Source organism: Corvus hawaiiensis, chromosome 21 (genome assembly GCF_020740725.1).
Source record: "Corvus hawaiiensis isolate bCorHaw1 chromosome 21, bCorHaw1.pri.cur, whole genome shotgun sequence".
In the NCBI taxonomy this organism is placed as follows: Eukaryota; Metazoa; Chordata; class Aves; order Passeriformes; family Corvidae; genus Corvus; species Corvus hawaiiensis.
Genome location: NC_063233.1, coordinates 5933311 through 5959008, shown reverse-complemented (window position 1 = coordinate 5959008; position 25698 = coordinate 5933311). Strand labels below are relative to the sequence as shown.

Sequence of the window (25698 nt, the reverse complement as noted above, 5' to 3'; positions counted from 1 at the left end):
TCTGGAATTACACTTACCATTATTGCACTCAATGGTTTTCCAGTTATATACTTAGCAAGTTTGGAGATTTATTTATAGAAAGCAGAAGATTTGTTCTGTTCCTCTCCTGGACTTGGACAAAGGCCAGCATATTTAATCCTCCAGGTGACAGCCATAAAGGTACAAGAGTAACTCTGGGAGGGGCAGTCACAGGGGCTGTGATGAAGTACCTCAGTGGCAGTGTGCAGTCCTGTCCTGAAGCATCCCATCTTTAACTTAGTCCCTGGACTCTCTCTGTTCTGGGTTCCTCGGGGCTGCACAGAGCAGGCAGAACAGCCGTGGAACGCAGCTGCCACTGTGCCAGCAGCAGGGACTCCCCAAGGACAGCGTGCCCTGTCCTTGGGTTATTCTGTGCGTGTTCTCATCCTCCATGGACAAGGGATCGGGATCATTGTGATTGGAAGCCAGAAACCAGTCACAAGGCTGCTGCTGAGAACAGATAATTGGTTTTGCACTCCTGGCTCTGGATGTGACACAGAAACATCAGGTAAGTCAGGGGACCTTCCCTGGCCACCTGCCCAATGCTACCTGAAGTGTAAACCCATCCCTGCATCTGCAGCAGGACACTTGCACAGCTACAGCTGCAAGTTTTAACCCCAGTGCTCCTACACAGTGGAGAAGAAAACATGGACTTCTCACTCCTTGAACAACCTTCAGTAACTTTGGTAATGGACTATACTTCATCCCCTCAGCTCACACCTCACACAAACTGAAGAATTTCCACACATCCCATTGCAAAAACAATTTCCAGTTGCGTGTGCCATTGACAGAGGAACAGTTTGGTTGGAACACTCCAGGCTGAACCAGTCCTTCTACACAGGAAACACCAGCCAAAACAGCAACTTTAGTAACAAAGTTTGCATTTCCTGGTTTTGCCACCTTGTGACTTGTTTTTCTCCCCTTAAAACTACTCCAAAACACGAGTGTTCCACACTTGGCAGAGGGGTATGTCGTGGGGAGGATATACCTGTGAACATTCCCCTGAGAGTCCACTCTGATCTGGCCACAGCAAATATTCTGCACAGCTTCACATCAACAGAGACTTACTTGGATGAATCATGGAATATACAGGCTCTTTCTGTCCCCCTGCTTGAGATCGTTCCCACAGCTTTTGAGGCAAAAAAGGATACTTATTAGTGATGTTTCTGTGCCACATCCAGAGCCAGGAGTGCAAAACCAATTATCTGTTCTCAGCAGCAGCCTTGTGACTGGTTTCTGGCTTCCTATCACAATGAAGACAGATTAATTTGATTCAAATTTGGAAGTAACAAGCAGACTGCAGCATGGGCCTAACGAGACCACAGGGAAAACTTACTGGCTAGAAGGTCTTGGAAAGTAGAAATGGGCAGAAGGACATCAAGCCTGAGTGAAAAAGGGATAATAGATCTGCAGTCAGCAGAGCACTTCATCACTTCCAACTGCCCAAAGCAGCCAAATTTAGTCTGTGCAGTCACCATCATTCCTAACACTGACATTGAAATAGTCATGCTCCCAACATCATCCCCTGTCCAGGACAGCGCTCACTCCCACCGTGACTCTGCACTTAGAGCAGAGGTAGGTGATTCTGCACCTGCACATTCCTGGAGAAAACATTTGAATAACTGATGTTATAGTTGTCTCAATATAGGTTTAGAATTTGTTCCCAGGTTCATGCAATGTTTTATAGGCTTTTAAACTGAATTACTGACAGATGTGAAGACTGCTTTATTCAGAGTGGACAGTTCAACACAACTTTATGTTTTGCCATTTACTACAGAAATTATACAAAACCTCCAGATACCAGAGCAGGTAAGTACAAAAATGCAGAACACCCAGACTTCTCTGGATTTGTTGATAAAACAAAATAAAACCCCCAAACCACCACGATTTCAGCCTTCTTCCCTCCCTCCTTCTGAGGGTTATCCTTTCAAAGCAGCTATTAGATTGCACATTTGTATGTCCTCACTTCTTCTATCCATTCAGTAACCAAACAGCCCCTAGATACTGCAGGGAAGCAAAGGCTCCATGGAAGAGGCTCAACATCAACCTGAACTACAACCTTTCAAAAAAAAAAAAACCAAACAAAATCCTGTTGATCAGGTAGTACATGAAATTATCTAAAATCCTACATCCCTTTCCCAAAGGTTCCTTTTCCACCTTCTGTCCCTTCTAAACCAGGATGACACCAACATGAAATGGCCCAGTGATAGTCTCTTTTGCAGGGCATAGCAGTCTCCAGGTTCAGGACTAGTCACTGATCTCCAGGTCATACTCAGGATAGAGCTGTTTTGTAGTGACCCCTCGGATAACAGCTAGGAAATAAAGAAACAGCATTGCTTTCATTAAACAAAGGTCAGATGGGTCAGAAACGTGGTGTTTTCCTCCCCTCATTATCCCATAGCGCATCCCATAGCCAAGAAACCCAAGGTTTTGCAGCTGTGCCTCCTGCTTGCCCACACAATTTTTTTTAAGTGAAGAATCTGTAACACAAGCTTTGCCTCCGTGGCAGCAGCTTCTTTCCGTGTCTGTATGAAAACACTGACTACAAAGGTCTTTAACAGCTTTCCCTTCCTTACCAAGCTTGCCCAGCAGCATCTGCCCAGCATCTTTAATTTCGTTGTACTCATGGAGCAGAGAGATGTGCTTGTCCAGTTCCTCCAGGCTGTAGCCCCTGTAAAATAACACCAGAAAGCTCACAAATGACACAGAGAGACTGGGGGTTCCTGCTGCTGTGGGAGATATCCAAGTCCAGCACATCGAAAGCAGAAACTGAATGCAGCAAGTGCAGTTGCTGCAAGTCATAAACATGAAAGCTCTAAATAAGCTCAAGAAAGCCAATTCACCCAAGTTCTCAGAATCAAGTAGAAACAAGAATAGGCTGTGGTGAATTCCACTGATATGTATCTCTAATCTGTATATAGGTTAAAAAAAAATGAAGAATCGTAGAATCATTTAGGATGGAAAAGACCTCCAAGATCATCAAGTTCAACCTTTGGCCAAGCATCACCATATTAACTAAACCAGAGCACTGAGTGCCATGTCCAGTCATCTCTTGAACACCTCCAGGGACCATGACTCCATCACTTCCCTGGCCAGCCGATTCCAATATTTAATCACCCTTTCAGTGAGGAAATTCCTCCTTATGTCCAATCTGAAGTTCCCCTGGCACAGCCTGAGGCCATTTCCTCTTGTCCTGTCACTAGAAAGTTTGTTTATCCTTGTGGATAAATCAAAAAGGGTTGTGGAACAGCCTTTGTTGTTCTACCATTTCCATCCTATGCACTACACTTACCTTAGAAAATATCAGTCCTTCACAACAAATAACAAATGGCTAAAATTATCTGTTCCCAGTTAACACATAATTACCTCAGGAACACCCAGGCTGAAGCTAAAATCCTCTTATGCAAGCTCCTAGTAAAACTTGTTTTGCTTTACCACATAAAGTGGAAAGAATTCCCTCTTGTCTCTAACAAGTACCATCACTTACAACAACACTGTAACCAACACTGCACCATGCCAAAGGCATCATAGAAGGTCAGCTCTCAACTCCAATTCCTGGATCACATTTTGTTTTAAAAACAAAAATAATTGAGGCATCACAGTGGACGCTGAACTTGCCAAGGACGTACTCGGACAATAATTGTGCAATTTCCTGGTCTAGAGCAAGGTCTTTCCGTTTCAGCTCTTTGATTTCGTGCTGCAGGGCTTCTTCACTGGCTCCATTAGGCTGGAAGGACCTTGGAGATGGGATCTGTAGAGCACAGAAAACATGTAGCAGGAACTCAGCTCTGGATAAGATGCTACAGTGCTGGAGCTCTAATGGGAAAATAGTGTGTGTGTCACTAGATAAAACGAGAGAAAAGAAAAAAAAATATCCCCAAGGCAGGGGGGCGGTTCAAGTAAAATATGGATCAGTGTACATAACGTTAGCCTGCTCCATATCACATCCTACGGCACTTTGGAGAATTACAGTGTGAAGTGAAAATAAATAATTAAAAATCACAGTGTGCCTTTTAGGAGAAACTCCCAGCACGACACAGTGCAAACTGCAGTGCCGGCACTAACTCGGGGAACCGGCAACTTCACCCTCAAGGAAAAGCACTCCCCACCGGGCCGGGCTGAGGCACCGCGAACGCGTGAGCGGCTCCCGGGGGAGCCCCGCGCAGGACTCACCGGTGCCCGGAATCCGGCCGTGCCGCTCCGCCGGCCGCACGCCGAGACCCTGCCAAAGCACAGGGCGCCGCGTCAGGGGCCGGTACCGCCTCAGCGGGGACACGGCCCGGGAGGGGAAGGGCAGCGGGGAACCGGCTCCTACCTCTCGGACAGGGCCCGCAGCGGCGGGCGGCGGGGCGGGCTGCGGCCCGCGCTCGGCGGGACCCGCTCGGCCAGGGCTGAGGGCTTCGCGCTGAAGGCTCGGGGCTCTCGCCACACCGAAGGGTTGTAATCCGCCCCCTAGTCCCGCCGCCGCGGAGCACGCCGGGAGTTGTAGTTCTGCCGCCGAGGGGTACGCCGGGAGTTGTAGTCCCCTGCCGGGCCCGACCGTGGTGGGGCTGCCGGTGACATGAGTGCGGCAGGACACAATTGCCCCCAATGGCCGCAGCCGAGGTAGTTACATTCGGTTACATTCGGTGCCCCAGAGACACCTCAGCACCGCGGCTCAGCTGGGACGGGGGCTCAGGGGGTCTCGGGATCACTCACACAAAATCACTGAATCAATCAGGTTCGAAAAGACCTCTGAGATCACCGAGTCCAACCTGTGATCGAACACCACCGTGCCAACCAGACCACAGCACTGAGTGCCACGTCCAGTCTTTATCCTTAAGCACCTCCGCAATGCTGTTTTCGCAAGGTGAGCCCTGCCGCGTCCCCGGCTGTCCCCGTGTCCCGCCGGGCCACCGCAGCTCCCTCCGGGCTTGGCCCTCCGAGTCCCGCACAGCGGCTCGAACAGCGCTGGAGCCCCGTCCCGCCGCGCTCGGGCCCGGCTGGCGCAGGGAGCCGTGTCCCTGTAAGAGCCGTGTCCCTGTAAGAGCCGTGTCTCAGCGCCGGGGCTGCCCGAGCCTCTGGTGCTGCCGCGCTTGGAAGGTCAAAGGATTTGGGATCACACACAGTGACCCCACCACCTGCGCTACCCGCGCGATCAGAGGCAGCAGTCGGACACCACAGGGCAGAACGTGAGGCGGGTGTGCGGGACGCGCCCCGCAAAGGCGAGGGAAGCTGGGCTGGCCCCTCCCGGCATTTGCTCTGAGCTGTCGGGTCACTACAGCAGCAGGACAGCGTCAGGTGTCACACGGGGGCCGGGGTGTCCCGAGGCGAGGGCGTCCCAGAGGGGCCGGGCTCTCCCGCTGTGTCACCCCGGGGTGTCCCGGGGCGGAGCGGGGCCGGCCGGGGGCGGAGCCGCCGCCGCCCCCGCCGCTCCTGGCGGGCTGACGTGGCCCGGGCGCGGGGCAGACATGGCGGACGGCAGCAGGCAGAGCCGGTTGGCCGCGGCCAAGAAGAAGGTGAGGAGCCGGGGGTCCGGGCAGGACGGGATACGACATGACGGGGCTGGGGGCGGCTGCGCTCCGCGGGCCTCGTGCGGGCCGGACCCCGGGCCGGGCCGAGCGCGGCCTCCCCCGAGGGGCGCGGGCTGGGCCGCCGCCGCCCCCTCGCTCCGGGCCGGGCTGCGGTGGGGCCCCGGGAGCCCGCGGGTGTCCAGGGCTGCGGCCCGGCCTTCTCGGCGGGCGGGGCGAGGCCAGGCCTGGGTGGCTGCGGTGCTGTGAGGGTTGCCCCGGCTGGTGTGCGGGTGTCGTGTCTCTCCCCCCCCCCCCCACCCCCCCTGCCCCTTTTTTTTTCCCCCCTCCCCCCTTTTTTCCTGTTTTTTCCCCGTATTTTTTCCCTCGGGGCGGCCCGGCTGCCTGCGTCCTGGCGGGATGCGCTTCTGTGTCAAAGTCACAGGAACGGGAAAGTGTCCTGGAGCAGTTCAGGCTTCCATTTTGAAATCCTACCACTAATGGGATCCTCCTTCGTCCTTCTCCATTCCCTGCTGCCCCGCCGTGCCCTGCCCGGGGTGTGCGGGCCGGGGGTGCCCTTATTTGTATAAACAACTGCCGGGACCGGCCGCTCTGGGGCTCGGGCGTGCAGCAATTGCACAGAAATGCCGGCAGACCTGGCGGGATTCGAGTTACATCTTATCAGACCGGCACTTCCTGGGCGAAGTGGATGCGATTAAAAAGTGTTTGTAGGTTGTTTTCCCCTTAGTTTGCAGTTGTTGCAGTGTCTACTGTGGAGATTGCAACTGTCCTTCATAAAATCTTTCATGGAGTGGAACATTTTACTAGCAGGCAGTGCTTTTTCACTTTGCATGCAGGATTAATTGCCCTTTATTAATTTTGCCTTATTGCTCTTACTTAAAACTCTAAAAATCCCCTAAACCACTGCTTTCAATCTCCTTGTAGTTGCACTATGGAGTATCAAATAATTTCCCACGAACAGCATTGGCTGTAAACAAAAGTTGAATGCTTACAACCCATGTCATAAACCCATCACTTCAGTCTTAATTTAGCCTTCTCTGGGCTTATTTTGATTCATGTTTTCCCCCCAAACGGATGAATTAATGGAAGAGCATTTCTCTTGTCCTTACACTTGATCTGTATTTTTACTCAGTGGAGTTAGGTTTTGAGGGATTTTTGGGTTACAGTAGGCATATTCTGTTTGGACTTCACATTCTTCTTCTCTTCACAGCTGAAGGAATATCAGCAGAAGAACAGCCCTGGAGCAACTGCAGGAACTAAGAAAAAACGCAAAACTAAAGAAGGCAGCAGACCTGCAACTCCCACCACTGATGACCAGCAGCCTCCAGAGAATGTGAGTGTCTCATTCTTTCTCCCAAATCATTTGTCACCTCCCTCTTCTTTGGTTTTCTGGACAATCTGACTGGAGCTGGGAAGTGGTTGTGCTGGGGTAAGAGCTGCGTGGTGTAGGTGCTGTATGAAGTGTGCTACAGGAGTTGGCAGCTGCCTGTTTGGGAAGGTGCAGCTGGTGATGGAGCCTGTCTGATGGTGCCCTGGGTGTGCACAGACCTGCTGGGCTGAGGTGTGTGGTCCTCATGAGCTGGACAAGGCTGGTTCCTTGGCTGCCTTGGATTGACGTTTCCTCTCTTTTCTTCTCTGAGCCGTTTCTCTTTCCCCTTTTCTTTCGCCTCCTGTAGATTCAGAACATTCTGAAGGTGCTGGTGTCAGACCTTAACCGCTCCAATGGGGTAGCCATACCCTCATTGGACAAGAGGAAGGTGAGGCAGTGCTTGTGTCCCTTGCAGTGACTCGCTCTCCCTCCCGCATGCTTCGGGTTCTGTTCACACTGAGCTCCATCTCTGGGATGGAGCCTTTTCCTCACACATCCATTGTCAGTTGCTTCAGTTTTGTTGCTGGTTTATTAACATGGAGCTCTTTGTTACCATTGCTCGTTAAGTGCTTGTTCCCTTCTGGTTTGCGTCAAAGTTAACACGTCAAAAAGTGAGCCTTGAGACAGCTGAGCTTGGAGGAAAACGGGAATTTGGGGTGAGGCAATAAACTCATTTAACAGCTGAGGAAAACTGCACTAGGAAGAGGTAGTGTTTCCATATTTTGTATTTCTCCTGCTCTGAGTGTCATTGCTTTGTTTCCTGGAGCTTGGTTTCTGAAGGGCACGTTTCTGCTCATCTCCAGGCAAGCAGCTGCCCTGGCTGGTTATTCCAGCCGCTCCTTTTATGACAGGCAGTGAAGCTGGCACAGGTGATGTACAGTCTGGCAAGTACCAGGGGTTTAAATATGCTTAGGCAGGAAGTCAAATACTTCAAAGCCAGGCATGTCCAGGCTTTAGCGTCTTCACATTCCCAGGATCCTGAAGAGGAAAGGGCAGGAAGTATGCCAAGAAGCAAGAGAAAGGTGTTTAGGAGCACACATAAACAAACAGCCTTTTAAAAATATTTATTTTCAGACAGTCAGTTTATTTAAAATAAGGCCCAAACTGTGATAGGAACTCAGAGAAGTCAAATTTTGTAGCCCAGAATGTTCTTCCAGTTTTGTTGTACCGAAGCTCTGCTTTTCATTTTCACTTGCATCATTTTGGTAGCTTATTTCCCTACCATTGTTTCAACGTAGTTGTCATTAAGTAGCTCACTCTTATATTTACTGCATATCCATGTGTCTCCAGCAATAAATATAACTATAGTAATCATCTGGGGTGCCTGACAGATGAAGTGAAACCACAAGGTGGAATGGAATTCCCTGTGAATTGCCTTTGTATCCTTTTTTCTTTTGTGTGATAATACATCTGACATGCAGAGTTCCACCAGCTGGACTGTGTTGTGTAGGTTTTGTACCAGCAGAACTCGAGTGATGTGAAGACACGCTGCCAGCTTTGGGGTGCTGGGTGTACCTGTCCAGCCTCAGAAAACTTGTGTTGTGACTAAACTGTCACTGTTGTCCTGGGGACTGGTTTCAGTTAATACTTGTAAGCTCAGAGTAAGTTAAATATTGGAGAAAGAGACTTGTTTCACATTGGAGGGTGACATGAAGATAGGTGGTCCAGTGCTGTTGCTGAGGTGACATTAGCCTTGCAGTGAAGGCCTACATATGTCTACAGCTTAGTCATGTTCTGCAAAGGGAGAATTTATTACTCTATTCGTTCTTGTTTCCCCATTTTTTTTTCCTGTTTTCCTCAGAGATACAGTTTGATCTGATTGGCTATTATAGAATTTTTGGATTGTTGTGCCTGGGGTTTTAGGAATTATTTGAAAACTAATCTTTAACTGCAATATATAATGAAAGAAAGATTTCTCATTCCGGTTGCTGTCTTGTAAAAATCCTGAGTTAGGAAAATGCTGTTCAGAAACTTGATGCTAATAGGGCAGAAAAGCTGATCATTGGCAGCTGAGCAGCTGCTGCCACTGGTGTTTCATGTGAAGCAGAGCCCTCCCTTCTCTCTCACTTCTTGGCTCTGAAATACAGGAAAACCAGCTAAGTAGAAGCCTTTGTATGAAAACAAGTGGATCCTACTACATGCTAAGCTGAGCAGAATTACTGACTTTTTATTCTACATTATTAGAATGTCACAATGCATAATTTCTATATAAGTGTTTTGCTTCTAATGCTTTCTGTTTCCAACAAATTTGATTGTTCAAATAGTTTTGGGGTTTTTGAGAGTTTATTACAAAACTGTTCCTTATGAAGAAAGAAGGAAGGAGTTCTTGTGGTTAAGGCACATTACTGGTTTCTGCATCTTGGAAGTATTAGGCAGAAAGAATGTTCTGATCAGAAGAAATTATCATTTTGAGATGCAGTGGGGAATGAATTCCTCATTGTTCCTCTGATGTTTATACTGATGAGCGTGTGATTGATAAAAGTGAAGAGCCTTTAGCTGAAAGAAGTGAGGGAGTTTCTGACCTTCCTAATAAGCACCTAACATATATTGCTCCTTCAGAGCATCAGTACCTGTCCTGCTAAAAAGAAATTGAGAAAACTCTGCTTCCCTTTGTAGTCTTCCAACTTACTGCCTTCATTAAATCTGCCTTCACTGTTGCTGTTTTAACCTTGCTGCTGGATTAGTGAGTGAAGTGCTGAGCAGGTAAACAGGGAATGCCAAAAGAGAGATTTCTTGTTTCCTATGAATTACCAAGAAGGAAGTAACTGAAGTAAGAGGGAACTCTTCCAGGTGGAATTGCAGAGAGCTGCAGTGTATTGGTGGGGCTGAATGCTGAAAGATTATCTCATCTGTTTTGTTGTGTTTTTAAGTGATGACTTACCAGAGCTGGATGATGAAATCAATCAAATTGCTGTAAAACATGAGAGCACTGCTGGACCTTTATGGCTCTAGTGCTGTACAAGGAGATGAAATAGTCCAGTGCAGTGTGGCTTCGTAGAGGGGGCTGCAGATGCCATCCATCCTCCCACAAAGGCTGGGTGGGAACTTGCATTGCTGTCCAGAAATAGGCTTTTGGTGCTCCTCTTTTCTATTTAGATTCTTCTAGTCATGGGATCTATGGCTGCAGCAGGGCCACAGGGACCTGCGCCCAGCCACCCTTCCTCTGGCCTGTTCATAAATGCCCTGTTTCTAAACTGGTGGGTCATGGCATGCCACAAATTTCATCGAATTTTAGACAGAGCATTTGAGTCTGACTAACCCAATTTTCAAGTAGTCACTCCCCTGTTCTTTTCCATCTTCATTTGCATACAGTGATCTGTGTTTTCCCCAGGAACACCTTGAAGGTGGTGCTTTTCGAAGTGCAGTGACATTTGGCTTTGCCCTTACTTGATTTTTGGTGAATCTTTTGCAGTGAATGTCGTGTGTGAACTTAAGAGTTTGGGTGACATTATTGTCCTGTGTTAAAAAAGGGAGTCGGATTATGGGACACTGGTCCTCTATGAAAGGACACACTCTGGGACGGTGTTTGTCTGTGGTTGATGCAGCCACCTCTTTGCTCTGGGGAGAACACAGGTTCCTTTCCACATGTTTCTTAATGACTGACTGTTCACATCTGTCTGGTTTTCACAGGCAGGTCACAAGGTGATGTGTTGGTGTGTGTGTTTGTTCATTGTGCATGAAGGCTGTAATCCTGTGCTGTGTTTTGTGACAGGCATACTTTGACAGTGATGTTGCCACTCGTAGTGCTGAACAGCTTGCTCCCGATGTCCCTGTGCTATCTAACAGCAACAGCCTCCCTAGTTGTGGTTCTGTTCTGCCTGCTCCTGAGAGCATGCAGCTGACACAGGTTTGTGACTTATCATCAATGCTCTACCATTGAATATTGGTTAGTGATGCCACATTAGTGTGGAGAAAGATGACCCTCATAAATACGACTAGTTCAGGTTTTCTCCTCTTAAAAATACTACATTCTTCACTCTCCATGCAGTCATCATCTGTCTGTGAGAGTATACACGTGTCCCTGTGGCTTCTGAAGCTGTTTTTCTTCCCCTTCTCTCCTATTTCATTAGCAGAAAGTACCCTTAATAAGACAGGTCTCCAGTCCAATCAATCTGTGTTTCCTTCCACTAATTAAAGATTCAGTTGAAGTTTTTTTCAGCAAAGTGTTGATTATCCTGATAAATAAAAACAGCAGGCATAAAGCCTGTTACACTTGAGTTTCTCTATTCCAGGGAACCCAGACTCACACCACTCAAAAATTGTGTAAGCCAGGGCTGAGTTGGTAGTTTTAAGTTCATCTTCCTTTGGGAAGCCAGTAATTACAGGAGCTGTGGAACTGGAGCCCAGGTTTAATCAAGTCTTAGTGACATATTCGTAAGTGTGACTCCCATCTTTTACAGGCTTGTAAGTTTTTATGCTTTAATCCACAGATGCATGAAGCTGAGGATCATAAAAATGCTTTGGATGAGAACAGGTGAGTGTCTGTGTTGGCTTTGCATCAGGATCCAAACAAATTAAGGTTTTATTCCTGCCCCAATGCTGTGCTGATTTGGGCAGCTCTCTGGGAGAGGTTTTCATTGCCAGGTCTTTGTTCCCAGGTCTTTCTCGTCAACAGAGGGTCTCCGTCAGTTGTCTGAACAACTCAATGGCCTGGTTTCCCAGGTACTCCTTTTCATCCATTTGTCCCATTAATTCTCTTGGTGTTTGATGTGGAACTTTAAGCAGACAGCTCAAGGAAACACTCTTCAATCTCAGAGACATCTGCAGCCATTCTAACCAATGTGATATTTAAACACTGAGGAGCAAAAAATCCTGGTTTAGGAATGTAAGATTTCAGCAGTAGGAAGAAAAGGAGAGTGGGATGAATGAATTGTACGTATTCATGGAAAGATGTACTCTTGATTTAGTGGAAAAGAATATGAAGTCAGTCTGAATAATTCACATCAGCTTGTCACAGGGGCAGCCGGCGTCTATCCTGAGCCAGAAAAGTGTTTTCTGTGCCTGTGTGTGGTCGTTTGAAGTGACAGGTGCTATAAGGAGTGTTACTGTTATAGTGGGTTCTTACCTAATAGTGATTTGTTGCCTTGGGGACTAAAACCGACTTACTTGATTTACTTCTAGTCTACATCGTATGTGAATGGAGAAAATGCTGTTTCTTCCACAAATATTAAGGAAATGGAAGTAAGTTGTTCTCAATCTGTCACGTTTTTTATTTTTCTTCTTAATTGCTGCTGTTGATCACTTGTTTGGATTCTGTGCTTACAGCAGTGTTAGTGAGGCATAACTGAAGGCACAGGTCACATTGTGACACTGTGTAGTGTCACCTGGGGCTGTAATTGAGTAGTTGTGATCACAACAGTCAGAGGCAGGTATTGGAGGTGTTCCCAGTTTGGGGACGGGGGATAATCTGGCTTCCATGCAACTGCAGTTCTTATTTCTGATTCACTCTTATGTCAAAATGAGGCCTCAGCAGAAATGGCTGAGGTTGACATCCCAGCTGCTTTTGTCAAAACCATAGATTTTGTTTTGTTTGGAGAATCTGATTATATCAAACTGTGATGATGATTTATTTTTCTGTCCTTTTTAATTATTGCTTTTTTCCTTCCCTCCTCCTCTTCTGCTCCTTCCTTTTTCTCCTATATGCATGTGCCCGTCAGACACGTTACCAGGAGCTGGCAGTAGCCCTGGATTCCAGCAATCTAACTAACAAACAGCTCGTTACAAAGATAGAGGAATTGGTAAGAAACAATCCAACCAACCAGTTTGACGCTGTCTTTGCTGCTCCTCCATGCTCTCTGGGTGTCTGCAAGGTTACGGGTTCCCTCATAGTGCCACAAGGAAGGCTGCTTACACAGCACTTTGTATGGAACAAAATGGGCTGGATGGAAAACCTGTGAGAGGATCAAAGCCTAAGGCCACTTGTGAGTGTGGTGGCTCATCTGAGGAAGCAGAAACAGTTTTGTTGTTTCCATTTAAGTGTGCTCTGTTGATCTCCTCACACTGTCCCTGGATGATAAGCATCCTGATAAAACAGCTATTTCTGGTCCTGGTCTGAATCCTTGAAATACAGAATTCTGGTGCTGGCAGCAGTGTGAAAACCTGTTTCTGCAGGTGGTGATGCTGTTCTAAATATATCAGCAGAGTGGGAGCAATAGGTCCAAGAGAGCCTGGGGCTGTTTTCTGATCATATCCTCAGCTTCTCTTGGCACAATGAATGAACTGCTTTGTCCTGTGGCCTGCATGGATTCCTGCTGCTGCTTTTCAGCCTTCAGCCTTAACACTGCAAGAAATGCAGCTAAGCGGATCTGTTCCAGGCTGAAAAGAGCCTTTCTTGTGTGAAATACTTTCCCCCATTTTGTTCCTCTCTAAAACTAGACTTTTCTCAAAGTTCAGCATTTCCCAGTGTACCCCATGACCCCTCTTTTTGTTTCATTTTTGGTTTTGGGTTATTTTTGTTCTGTTCTGTTTAATTTTGTGTTTTAGTTGGGCTGCAGAGGTACAGTGCGTTGCCCACCTAGGATTCTCATTGTTTGCCAGCTTTTCTGTTTGTCTGGAACTCTGTAGGGCCTTTGCTGCATTTGTGCTCTTGCCTTTGCTTTTCCTGGTTATGTTGTGTGCTGGCATTGCTAAAATCAAAACCTCATCACCCTTCCATCTGCAGTTGTGTTTCAAAATGTACTGAGGTAGTAATGGTAATAAAGAAACAGCTTGGCCAATATTCATCATTTGGGAAGGGGAAAAATACTATTTATGTAGTTACTTAAGAGGCATCTGTGAGAAAACTGCCAGGGGGACAAGAGTAGCAAAGGGCGAACAGGGTTTGGTGGCAGCCGGGGCAGCCTTTGTCCCATTCACACCTCCAGATGCACTTTGTGCAGTCACAGCTCTCCAGTACTTCACCCATAAGACTGAAATTGGCTGGGACAGAACTATCCCTTTTCTTGCATCTGGCTTCAGCTCTGTCTCATACCACCTTGGTGGGATCCTGCCAACGTACGTGCGGCACTGCATGACTTAGAGGCCCCGTTGCTAATGGGATAGAAGTCTAAGGAATCACTTAAAGGAAAGGACTTTTGGTTTGGGATTTAGGTATTTATTTTTTATTGAAAGCATTTTTGCTAACACACCAGTTTGACTATGATTAATTGCATAGATGTGGGATATTGCAAGTTTAAACTGAAGTTGCTGGATGCTCAGATAGGAACGTAGAGGAGTTTCAGCAGAGGTATTGGGGGAGAACTGTGATAATGTACTGGACAATGAAAAACATATCACATGCAATAGTGAAGGGAGCCCCAAATCTCTTACTTTTAATAGCTAAGATGAACTTCCTAATCTTCTACAGAAATGGAAATTCTCTTTGCATTAACTGGGCGTATATCCTACTTCATCAAAGTGAAAATGTGTTTCAGCAGTATGAGAATATTCTCTCTTAATATTGGTGCATCAATTTTCTTCCACAGAAACAGCAGAACCAAGAAGCAGTGAATCAGCTGGAGAAGGTAAAGTGTGTCCTATTTTTTGATAGATACAGAAATAGGTATCTGTTTCTCTGAGGAGTAGAAAACACAGTGGATTGTGGCACAAGCGTACGTGATCTTGTGTTAGCTTCAGTTTTAATTTGTAGCATAAGGTTGAATATTTTGACTTCATGAGTTGGGCCTGACAGGCAGCATTCTTATTTTGACCAAAGCTAATATTTAAATGCTCAAGTTGGAGGAGTACAGTGGGGGCAGGAGGTTACAGTTTGGGTCCTTGCCAGGAGCTTCCATTCCAACACTGCCACGTGTGTGCTGCAATGATTGCACTTGCTATCACTGCTGGTCTGGGATGGAAAAACGATTAGGTAGTTCAAATAATGGAAGATTAAGCGTGTCTTTAAAAATACTGGTATCATTTAGATGCTAGAAATAGTACCAATGAATTCCTGCTTTTTTAGTTTGACATAAAACAAGGGTTAACTATCTGCATGTTTGTGCTGACCAAGCATTATTTGTTTCTACAGGAAAAGAAGGAGTTTGAACAGAAATTTTCTAAAGAGCAAGCAGCATTGAGGGAACAGTTACAGGTAAGGCAGAGCCTCCCTTACAGTAATATCACCTGACTTCTGCTGTTTTGTGGATTACTGAGCACTCATAGTCCTTATCCTTGAAGCCAGAAGTCCATTCCTTTAGGAAAACTGCGAGTGTCAGCCAGACTGTACTTAACTGCAAGAGCTCTTTACTGAATTGTCCTTTCGTGACAACAGTGATGTTGCAGTGGCAAGCAAAGAAGTTCTGCACTGAGCTGATTTTCCTTTCCCAAAGGTTCATATCCAGACTATTGGAATTCTCGTTTCTGAGAAATCTGAGTTGCAGACAGCCCTTGGCCATACTCAGCAAGCTGCACGGCAGAAATCAGGTACGTGACTGTCTCTGCAGCTCAAGCTGGTGGTTGAACTGTGGGTGTCAAGTCACAGGCACGAACAGTTGCTGGCAGCCAGCTCACAGCACTCCCCGACTCCTCCGTGAGCAGCCTTTGGCACTGGCACTGCTGCTGTCATCATAGCTGCCCCCAAATGGGAGCATGTTGGTCTCACAGCAGTTGAGGTTGTTTTGTGCATCACTAAAGCCTTGTCACCTCTCTTGGGCCTGGTTACTACTCCAGACTGTTCCTTTCTGATACTTTAAAAACTTTGTTCCCCTTTTCCACCCCGCCTCCCACACAGCTTTCATGTTAATCTAGGTCTTACCTGCGCCTTTTATTCTGAACTAAATTTGAGCAATGTATTCTAATAGGAAAAAAAAAAACCAACCCAGACAACATATTGTCTATTGTTCTGCAAAGGAAGTTTCATCATCTGCCTCTAAAGTGAGGCAGGTAGAGAGAGAGCTGTGCTCCCAGGGCTGTTAGTGAATGATATAGAGCCAGGAGTGGAGCCAGCTCTGCTGATTTACAAAGCTCTGTGTTGCCTGAAGAGCTTGTTGACAAAGTAGAAAGTGCTGTTCAGCCAGTTCCAAAATGCTCTTTGTGATCTAGCCTCAACTGACTGTGCTCTGACTTGTCCAGGAGAAGCTGAAAGCCTTGCTGCCCGTTTACATTCGTCTCGCCAGCGGGTCTCGGAGCTGGAGCGCACTTTGTCCTCCATCTCCATGCAGCAAAAGCAGTCAGAGAAGGTAAGAGTCAACTCTGTTTATGCTTAACCAGCAGTTCTGCCTTTGGCTGTTTGCTTATTACTACACTGCTGCAATGTCTGCAGTCCCTGCTTGGAGAAGAGGCAGAAATCAACCTTGTTAATTATCCTTGTAAAGCCCTGTATTCCCCACGATCAAGGCAAACTTCATTCAAGTTTCTGTGACTAAATCATACGGTCCAGTTGGTGTCTTCAGATTTGGCACCTCACTTCATTAGTCTGGCAGTTCCACACAAGAGAGAGACTTTGTCCCAGAAATCTCCATTAAACACACACTTCAGAATTGATGTTAAGCCAGAAGTTTGCAGAAATACTTGTAGCATCACATTTGAAAAGACTGAGCAGACTTATTCCTGGCAAATTCAGGAGGTTCTAAGCATACCTGTCCTGAGGTTTTTGCTAAAGTGGTGACTTTCTCTGCTTTAGCTGATCTGTTAAAGATGAAATGAAGTATTTTTTAATATCTTATTTGTTTGTTTGAAGTCTATAGACGATTCAGTAATTTCCTTTTTCTCCAGCATAATAAAGAGTTAGTGAAGGAGCGAGACAACCTGAAACTGGAACTGTACAAACGAAGGTAAGTCCCTTCTGCTCAGTACTGCAGAAGAGCCCCAAAACATTACAAGTGGCACAGACCACAGGTGCTGACTTGGGAAGCCAGATATTCCATTAAAAAAAATAGTCACTAGATGTGATGTTTCTGTGATTCTAGCTGCCAGGAAGCACTGGTTTGTAGATTTATGACCTGGACATCAGCAGACCCAGAGCCACTTTAATTTTTTGTTTGTTTTAGCAAAAGTAGTGAGGAAATAAAACAGCAGAATTCAGAGCTGTCAGAGAAGGTTCACTCTCTGGTGTCCCAGAACTCAGCTATGAAGTTGGATGTGGAAGATTTGCAGAAGAAATTGGAAATGGCTGAACTGATGATTCAACAGGTGAGGGCAAATGACACTGATGACACTGCTACACTTCCTTCTGAGACAGGGGGCAAGAGTTAACTCCTGGCTTTAAGGAAGGCTCAATCTCATCAAGACATCCTCCTAGAAAAAAAGCTTTCAGTGAGGCCTCAGAGGAACAGAAAGTTTGTATTCCCTAGGGAGCTGGAGCTGTAAATTGATTGAAAAGCACACATTGATTGAAAAGCAATGTTGCATTAGTCTGCTAAAACTGTTGTACAGTGAGACAGGGTGAAATGTGGAAATACAGTGACTGTTCTGGTTGTGTCTGTTCAGGATTTTGGTTACTCAGTTGTGCAGTCTCACTGAGTAACGAGCTGAGTAGGGGGGGTGTTTGTACCCACCAGTGGAAGGTGGTGAATTGGACAGTGGCAGCTTGAAGTCAGCTGGGGAAAGAGTGCATGGAGCCAGCTGTTAGCAGGTCAGAGGGCAAGCTTGGTGTAACCCTGAGCCTGGGAGGGAAGAAAATGCTCTTTTTTTTATTCCTAGACTGTGTCTTAAGTTACCCTTGAAATTAAGCCAACTGCTGCTCTTCTGGGAAAAGTGCTGTGCCTCAGCTGAACCAGCCTTGCTGCTCAGTCCACTGACATACTTCAGACACTGGCTTTAAATTCCTGACATGTCTGACAACTTTTAAGGTCACAGCTTTTATACTATCTGATCTGGCTGTATAGTGCAGACTCTGGAAATGCACAAAATTTCTGAGCCAAAGTTTGATTGAATCCTATTTTCTTAATTAAAAAAACAGTAAATGTAAAATTGGTAGGGAGGAGCTGCCCAATTCAGCCTGTTTTACAGGACTAAAATCTCAGCTTTTTGTTTTTAATCCCCCTATTTTTTTTTCCCACACTGAACTTCACTATGAGTTGGAGCACTTTAAAGAACTATAGAAGGTTACAACATAGATCATGTGGCAGGTTACTCCCAGGGGAAAGGCTGTGCAGGAATTGAGTATTAACATTTTGCCTTAGCTTTCTGATTTTTATTAACAGTTCTCAAGCCAGGGAGGGAGTCTGGATGCAAACCAGCAGCTGCAGATGGCTCTGGAGGAGAAGGCGAGCCTAGAAACCCAGGTAGCTCAGGTAAGAGGTTGTATGAAATATCCAAATCTTGATGTCCGTAAGGAAACTTGTGGGGCAGAAAAATGTAGTCTGAGCTTTGCACTAACACTGGTTTCTTCAAGTTTTATCCCTTAAACCAAATTTATTTAGCCAATAGGATTTTGTCTGATTTTGATTTGAACAGCTCTCAGAGTCACTTCACCAGCTGCAAGCAGAAAGAGATCAGTATGTGGAGAAACTGAGGGAGGAGGGGAGCGTTTGGCAGCAGCGGGTGCAGCAGCTCTCTGAGCAGGTAACCCCAGGGGCAGCATCCCAGCTCTGGACAAACATGGGCAGCAAGAAATGCCCCATGAACATTGTTGTAATTTTCACTTGTGTGGCCTTGCAGGTCCACACAATGGCAGAGGAGAAGGAGAAACACATGGCCAAAATTCAGGAGCTGGAAGACAATGTTACAGAGCTGTTGAGCACATCAGGTAGGGCTTCCAAGGTGGGGCTTCTCACTGCAGAGTGGAGCTGGATAACTCTGTGCTGCTGTGCAGATGCTTCTGCACAGGAGGTGCAAGTAGGTCTGATGCTGGGAAGGCAGCTGGAGACCAGGTGACCCTAAGAACCCTCTTCTCCTGGGAAACAGCAAGTGAACTCTTGCAGTGAATGGACCAGCAGCCTGGTTATGTCTGTAGTATTGGCCTGACTGTACTGTCAGCCTCTCTGGCACAGGAGTTTGGGAAGGCAGGATGCTCCTGCTAGGGCTGTGAAGGAGTCAGCAGCAGACAGCAGGATGCTATGCTTGGGTTTGGGGTAGGTTTGCTCTTTGTTCCTTTCAGTGCTGTGCTGGATACTGCAGCTGGTGATCTCTTCTGGGTCACAGAGCCGTATGGGCTGGGGTGTGCTTTGTGTACCCAGCAGGGATGTGTCTCACCCAGCCATTTTCTGTGTGACTGAGCCCCTTCTGACTGCATTTCCTCAGCAGTGAAGCCCATGGATATCGAGCTTCCCTCACCCCCGGGGCCCACGGCAGCTGAGCTCAGTCTGCAGGAGGAGATCCAACGGCTGCAGCAGGAGAAGGAGGAGCTGCACGGGCAGTACCAGGCCCAGGTCTGTGACAATGAGCAGCTGAGCCACCTCAACCGGGAGCAGGAGGAGCGGCTGCTGGAGCTGGAAAAGACTGTGCAGCGCTACAGCGAGGAGGCTGTGGACAGGCAGCAGATCCTGGAGGACATGCAGAGTGATAAGGCCACAATCAGTAGGGCACTGAGCCAGAACCGGGATCTGAAGGAGCAGCTGGCTGAGCTGCAGAATGGGTTTGTCAAACTGGTAGGTCTCTTCCATGCATCTTTTCTCACTGCTTCCCTCACTGGTGCAATCCTTTTGTAGCGCAGATGTTAAAAACTGGCAGCAGCATTATCCCTCTCTTATCCTCTGAGACTGTGGCTGCTCCATCCTCTGATTCATAGTGCCATACCAGGAGGTTCCCTCCAGTTCCTTACTCCCTCAGGTGCTCTAGCAGATAAACCAATATCTTTGTCCAGAACTGTTTCCTTTTCCTTCTCATTCCCTGCCAGTCAGGCTGTTTCTGTCCCTGGGTATTCCTCCTGCCCTTTTACCTGAAGATATCCATTTCCTGTTCCCTATATTTGCCCATCAGGAAGTTCTCAACAGTATTCTCTCCTGCTGCTGTCATTCTTACCTATCCTGGAGCTCTTACTTACTCCTTACTTGGCTTACTCTTGCTTTGCTTCTTTCAATGTAACACCTTCCCCTCTGGGGCCCTAGCAGACTGACACATGGTCTAGCTGTTGATTTTTTTTTTTCTTTAGTCCTTTTTGAACTCCTTGTTTTTGAATGTCTGTGGCTCTCTTTGGGATATTCATACCACCCATCTGCTTTGGAGCTGACAGGCTGCATGATGTACCAGGCCTCTTGGCACTGTCCCAGCACTGATTCCCCTGCCTCTTTCCTTGCTCTTCTCCCATCTTCTGAACCTTTCTGTAAGTTATTTACTGTCCTAAACAGTCAATTTATGGCCCTCAGTTACAGTTCAGAAAAACACAAGGGATGGCACCCTGTTGTACTGGGAACTAACGTGTTTTATTGAGAGCCTGTTCCATGGTGGCTGGGGCAGTTTCCTTACACAGTCATGTTTGTCTTGCAGACAAATGAAAACATGGAGGTTACAAGTGCCCTACAGTCAGAGCAATACGTAAAGAAAGAGCTGGCCAAGAAGCTTGGGCAGCTGCAGGAGAACCTGGGGGAGCTCAAAGAGACGGTGAGCACCAGCAGTGGAATGGCAGGGCTGGATTGTGCAAATTGCTGGCAACTTCCCAGACACTGATGTAAGCATGGAAATGGATATTGTAAAGATCCAGCTGGGAGCCTTCTCCTATCATCTGCTGCCTGATGTGGGAGACCAGCATATGGGGGCAGATGGTGGCTGCCTGCCTGGTTGGTGGCTTTGGGGCAATGGTTGACAGTTTGGATCATGTCACACGGATCAGCTTTTCAGGCAGAAAGGGTTTGATGTGGTGGTTTGGTCTTGTTCTCTCAGCTGGAGCTGAAGACACAGGAGGCCCGTGGCCTGCAGGAGCAGCGGGACCAGTGCTACAGCCACCTGCAGCAGTACGCCCTGGCCTTCCAGCAGCTCGCTGCTGAGAAGGATGAACTGCACAAGCAATTCCTGCTTCAGACACAGCTCATGGACCGCCTGCAGCATGAGGAGGTCCAGGGGAAGGTGACAGTGGAAATGCACCTGAAAGAGCTGCAGCAGACCAAGGTAACAGTAAAAAGGGACAAGATGGGAGGTAATCATTGAGCGAGAGATTTGGCCAGTCCCTTCCACCCTGGGCTGTTCTGTGATGCTGAGATTACACCCTGTGCCCTACGAGTGATACCTGTCTGGAGCTGAAGTACTGCTTGTATGTTTGTGTGTGTGGTGCTACTGTCTGGAGTGAGTGTTAGCAGTCTGGCTTGTGCAGGTTTTTGTGATCCTCTGCTTCTCCCTTGCAGGAAAGTCTAGAAGCTGTAGCCAGAGAGAACAAAGAGCTGCAGGCCCAGATCAGTCAGCTAGCAGCAGAAATGGATGGCAGAATTTTGCACCAACTGGAGGGTGAGTGGCTGTATCAGGGAGGAGGCAGAGCTGGATTCTCTGCAGCATTGCCTCCTTGTTCACCGTCCTCCTTTTACAGAAGGTGATGAAGCAGTGACTGAAGAAATCCAAAAACCTTCACTTGTGATCCCAGAGAAGTTTGAAAGCCATGAAGAAATGGTGAGTCTTAATGGATAGAAAAGCCTTTGGTTTTAGTTCTAAGCAAATATCTAGAAAAAGAAACCAGTTAAATTGCAGAGACATTTATCAGCTGTTATCCTACCAGCTGAGTGCAGTCATGAGGGAAATGCAAAAGTTCCTTGTGCACAGCAGCAAGAAGCCCAGACTTCTGCAGCATCCCTGCAAAACAGGTTGGAAGTCTGGCAGTGGTTTCCTTATGATAACTCAGCTGGCAGAGCAGCTCTTTAATGGGGCTTTGATGATGATGGTCTCTTTAGCTTGGAAGGCAATTTGGAAATGGTGTCAAATATCTACAAGATTTATCTGCAAGTACAGTCATATTACTGCAGTCAAGCAGCTCTCAAGGGACCCAGTTTTTAACCTGCACTGATTGGGAGCGAGAAGAGGCAGTAGCTGCTGCCTGGCTTAGTAACAGGGCAGTCACATAGTTCTTGGTTTCACACCCATAAATAAAACGGGGTAAACTGTTACTCTGTCCTGAGATGCACCATAGATCCTGCTGAACACAGGGGAAGCACTAATGTCCACACTCTGAAATTCTTCTTAGGTTACTTTTGTGACCTCTGCCATGTACCAAGTGGAGCAGGAGCGACAAGATCTGAGGAAGCAGCTGGCTGCTCAGAAGCAGCAGCGCAGAACCCTCCTGCAGCAAATTGCAGCTCTTAGGCAGGAGCAGCAACATCACATCACACTGGATGGAGGTAAAATCTCGGCACAGTTTGGGGACAGTGTGACCATGAGGTGCTGGGCCAGCTGGCCGTGGCTGCTCTGAGACAGACCTTTGGGTCTGTGAGTGTGTCCTGCCCCAAGAGAAACTGTAAATTGCACACATCCCTTCCAGGCTCCATTATGGATACTGTTCCAGTGGAGGTTCATGAGGCTTTGAAAACTGCCATGGACAAGCTACAGGTAAGCAAAGCATCTCATGTTGTTTCAGCTCTACTACACTGTTCAGCCAGACTTGGATCCAGTGTCAGACACAACACAAACAGGTTGTAGGGGAATAAGCAGCAGATGTTCCACAGTAAGAAGCTCCATCCTAAAAAGCTTGCCCACTGCTTGGTTGTAAAGGAGCAGGATTTGTTCCCCAGGCTCAGACCAGTGTCACAGGGGTGTTACCTTTAGCACAGGTGTTGTCTGTACATGAGCAGCCCAGGTGACCACCCCCACTTTGTGTGTTCAGTTGCGTTTCACAGAGCTGATGCGTGAGAAGGCTGATATGAAGGAGCGTCTGGAGGAGCTGGAGCACCGCTGCATCCAGCTGTCTGGAGAGACTGACACCATTGGTATGTTTAGGCAACACCAGCACAGGCTAGAGCTTGCTCAGTGCCTTATTTATGTGGGGAGCAGAAGGTCCCCAAACAGCTTTTGGAGCTGGAGCCCTCAAACTACCAAGCCCTTCATGTCTCCTACTGCTGCGTATCTGGGCTAGGTCTCCACTCCAGGGCTGGATTTCCTGGGTCCTCATGCCTCGTACTTCACTACAGGGCTTGTACCCCAATCTTGCAGACACTCCTGAGGCTTCTCTTGTGTTCCAGGGGAGTACATTGCACTCTACCAGAGTCAAAGGGCTATCCTCAAACAGCGGCACCAGGAGAAGGAGGAGTATATCAGCAGGTTGGCTCAGGATAAGGAAGAGATGAAGGCAAGGAATCCTTTCTGTGGTACTATTCCAGCCAGGGTGGGCCTGGGGAGCACTTTCAGAGTGCAAACCTTTGTGCGTTTGTTTGCTAATTTTGTGACAGGAATAGGGCCGCAAACTGCAGTGGCATGTTTGTGTGCGTGTTTCACAGGCTTTCCTTTACTTTGGTGCAGATGAAACTACTGGAACTGCAGGACTTAGTGATGCGCCTGGTCAGGGAAAGAAATGAATGGTACAGCAAGTACGTAGCAGCTGCTCAGAACCCAGAGTTGTTGGCAAGCCAGCCTGAAGGTGTGCTTCCAGCAGAGAGGCGCATGGAGCTGAACGCCACCGATGGAGCAGGTAAGCTGCAGCCAGGACAAGCTCTGTGCAGGGGGAGCACAGGTCTCAGCCTGGTGTGTGGACGGGAGGAGTTACCTGCCTGCCTTGTCTGTGCTCCTTGCAGGGTTACGAGAGGTCAATCTGTCAGATGAAGCAGAACAAGAGGCTGCTGTTCTTCACCAATCCGGTTTCCCCCCTGTTGACAGTAAAGCTTCTCAGCCAAACCAAGAAGACCCCACGGCAAAGCAAATAATGCAGCTTCTCAGAGAAATCCAGAACCCTCAGGAGAGGCTGGGCTCCCTGCTGGAAAACCCGTGCATTCCCTTCTTCTACCGTGCTGATGAGAACGATGAGGTCAAAATCATGGTGGTTTAAGTGGTGCTAAATCTTACTGATAGCAACTTTCTACGGGCCTGAAAGGACTTGATGGACTTGTATGTGCCCATACCTCTGCTCAGTGCCCCTGGTGAGAACAGATTCCTAAAGACATCAGTAAAGAGAGATTGTATCAGATGGAACTCAAGCATCAGACCTCATCTTCTCTTTCTCTTTTCTCTGTTACTTGGTGTGCTTGGAGTACAGGCAGACTCTTAACTCATCCTGGGAGGCAGCTGGTGCTGGGTGCTGGCACATCACCTAGGCCAGGCCCAGACTGGGGGCAAAGGGAGTCCATGACTTTGGGCAAAATGACTTAATCCCTTGTCCCAGATTCTGCTGTCACAGCAGCTTCACACGGTTCTGATCCATCACTCATGCCTGTCATCAGCTCAGTTCCTTCCAGGGCTCCCAAAGTAACTAACTGTTCTGGTAATGGACTCTTTGGACTCTCAACAGGTTGGGTTTGTTTTCATACTACGTATCCTAAACTCTCCCTCCCGGCTGCAGCCCTGCCTCTTGCACCTGTATTTCAGAACAGGCCCCCAGCAAGCAGCTCCTTGGCAGCACAGCCCTGTCTGTTCTCATTGCCAGGGGAAGGGACTGATGGGAGCCTTGAGGGGTCTTTTGGTTACTTGACAAAGCTTTATGTGATTCTTGGGAGTGGGATGGAAATGTAACTGCACTTTGAAGGATGATGTGTTTCACTTGTATGTGTCTGAAGGTTTTATTTATTTTAAGAAATGGGAGAAATAAGTAAAAGGAAACCACTTAATAAACATGCTTCGTTTTGAATTTCTGGACTTTAGGGATTCTAGTTCTCCATCCCTGATCTTTCCTCTTCTCCCATTTTAGTAAGGAGTGCAGGAGATGAGTGGAAACCAAGATCCTACAGCCCATGTTTAAGGTCCTGGGACATACAGCAGCAAGTGTGGTAGTACCTGGCCCTGCCTTGAAGCCATAGCCCTGATTCTAAGGAGCAAACAGAACATGGAGGGAGGAGAGCACTCCCTGAAACAGCAGCAAAACAAATCTCCTGGCTGTGGAAGTGGTGAAATACATGTGGATACCCTGCAAATGAATCTGCCTTCAGGCATGAACTGCCTGTTCTTAGGATGGGTGGTGTCAACAGTGGAGTTTGGAGGGAAACCACAGGGGAGGTTAAAGGGACCTGATCATCGGAGCTGTGTGATCAAACACAGGAATTTGGGCTGGTGCCTGAAGCAGCATCAGCTTGCCTCCCTGTTAACCTGACGAGATATGAGATGCAAGCACAGGGACACAGATTTGTGTCTGTTCAACAGGAGAGATGGTTCATTTCTTCATGTCCAAGTTGGTGAAGCTTTACACCAGCATAGCACAGAGCTTTTCTTTTACTGGCAAAGGCAGATCATGTGTGGGTTGGTTTTTTTAAATGGTTCCTACCTTGATATTTCCAAATACAATTGAAAAAAAGGGACACACAGCCCAATCAATGCTTTCCTGTGAGCCCCCAGGGGAAGCTGGTTTTTGAACTTGTTTCATTTAAATAGCATGAGTAGTGTCAGTCTCCCCTCAGCACAAGTGTTGGGCTTCCCAGCTCCCCAGAGCATGAGGTACATACATACTGTATCTGTGTAAAATGGTGTATATTCCTTGAAGAGAGACTAAGCCTGTTCAGTGTTTATTGCCTGCTCAGGCTATTCATGAATCTGTAACATAATTAATAGGGAAAGGGCCATGATTTAATACAGAGCATTATTGTAAATGGAATAAATATTTATTGGGTGTTTACTCTAGAACTGTGAAGGAGACGAGACCAGTGAAGAAGGTCTCTGATCTGTTGCAGAGGTGACTTAACCCTCTTACGAATTTGCTTTCTGAATAAACTTATTCAGAGGAGCACTGACTAGAGGTATTTCTTCTGCACAGATCACCTTGAACTTTGGCCAGAAAAAGAGAAGAATGAATTTTTTATTGAAAGCACATGCCCTGACAGTGCTATATAC

At 47.3% G+C, this 25698-nt stretch overlaps 2 protein-coding genes across 6 annotated transcripts; one reads left to right on the top strand and one right to left on the bottom strand.

Moving 5' to 3' along the window:
- Nucleotides 1-1719: 1719 nt before the first annotated feature.
- On the bottom strand, nt 1720-4470 carry SWI5 (SWI5 homologous recombination repair protein; the record flags this gene model as incomplete). The annotated part of the gene is made up of 5 exons (XM_048325985.1): nt 1720-2330; nt 2595-2689; nt 3648-3769; nt 4192-4240; nt 4334-4470. Coding segments are annotated over 5 exons (468 nt in total), but the record flags the coding sequence as incomplete, so codon positions are not given.
- Nucleotides 4471-5414: 944 nt separating this feature from the next.
- On the top strand, nt 5415-24505 carry GOLGA2 (golgin A2). 5 transcript variants are annotated; one of them, XM_048325224.1, is made up of 28 exons: nt 5415-5516; nt 6739-6861; nt 7205-7285; nt 10610-10744; nt 11328-11371; nt 11496-11559; nt 12019-12078; nt 12555-12635; nt 14361-14399; nt 14903-14965; nt 15204-15297; nt 15946-16052; nt 16588-16646; nt 16863-17004; nt 18018-18107; nt 18271-18378; nt 18475-18562; nt 19060-19403; nt 20242-20355; nt 20635-20859; nt 21093-21192; nt 21272-21351; nt 21920-22073; nt 22214-22281; nt 22556-22658; nt 22911-23017; nt 23188-23356; nt 23460-24505. In XM_048325224.1, the coding sequence occupies exons 1-28, from the start codon at nt 5469-5471 to the stop codon at nt 23708-23710; spliced, it is 3141 nt and encodes a 1046-aa protein (XP_048181181.1). In that variant the 5' UTR covers nt 5415-5468; the 3' UTR covers nt 23711-24505. The 5 variants fall into 5 exon arrangements, with proteins under 5 accessions (XP_048181181.1, XP_048181180.1, XP_048181183.1 ...); XM_048325223.1 differs by having other exon boundaries at nt 19057-19403; XM_048325226.1 differs by lacking the exon at nt 7205-7285 and having other exon boundaries at nt 19057-19403.
- The last annotated feature ends 1193 nt before the right edge of the window (nt 24506-25698 follow it).

What these genes read in the sequence shown, in the direction of transcription:
- GOLGA2 (XM_048325223.1), top strand. Translation starts at nt 5,469, where the DNA reads ATGGCGGACGGCAGCAGGCAGAGCCGGTTGGCCGCGGCCAAGAAGAAG. An exon ending in CAAATATTAAGGAAATGGAA is followed by an intron (nt 12,079 to 12,554) that starts GTAAGTTGTTCT and finishes TGTGCCCGTCAG; the next exon opens with ACACGTTACCAGGAGCTGGC. An exon ending in TTGAAAGCCATGAAGAAATG is followed by an intron (nt 21,352 to 21,919) that starts GTGAGTCTTAAT and finishes AATTCTTCTTAG; the next exon opens with GTTACTTTTGTGACCTCTGC.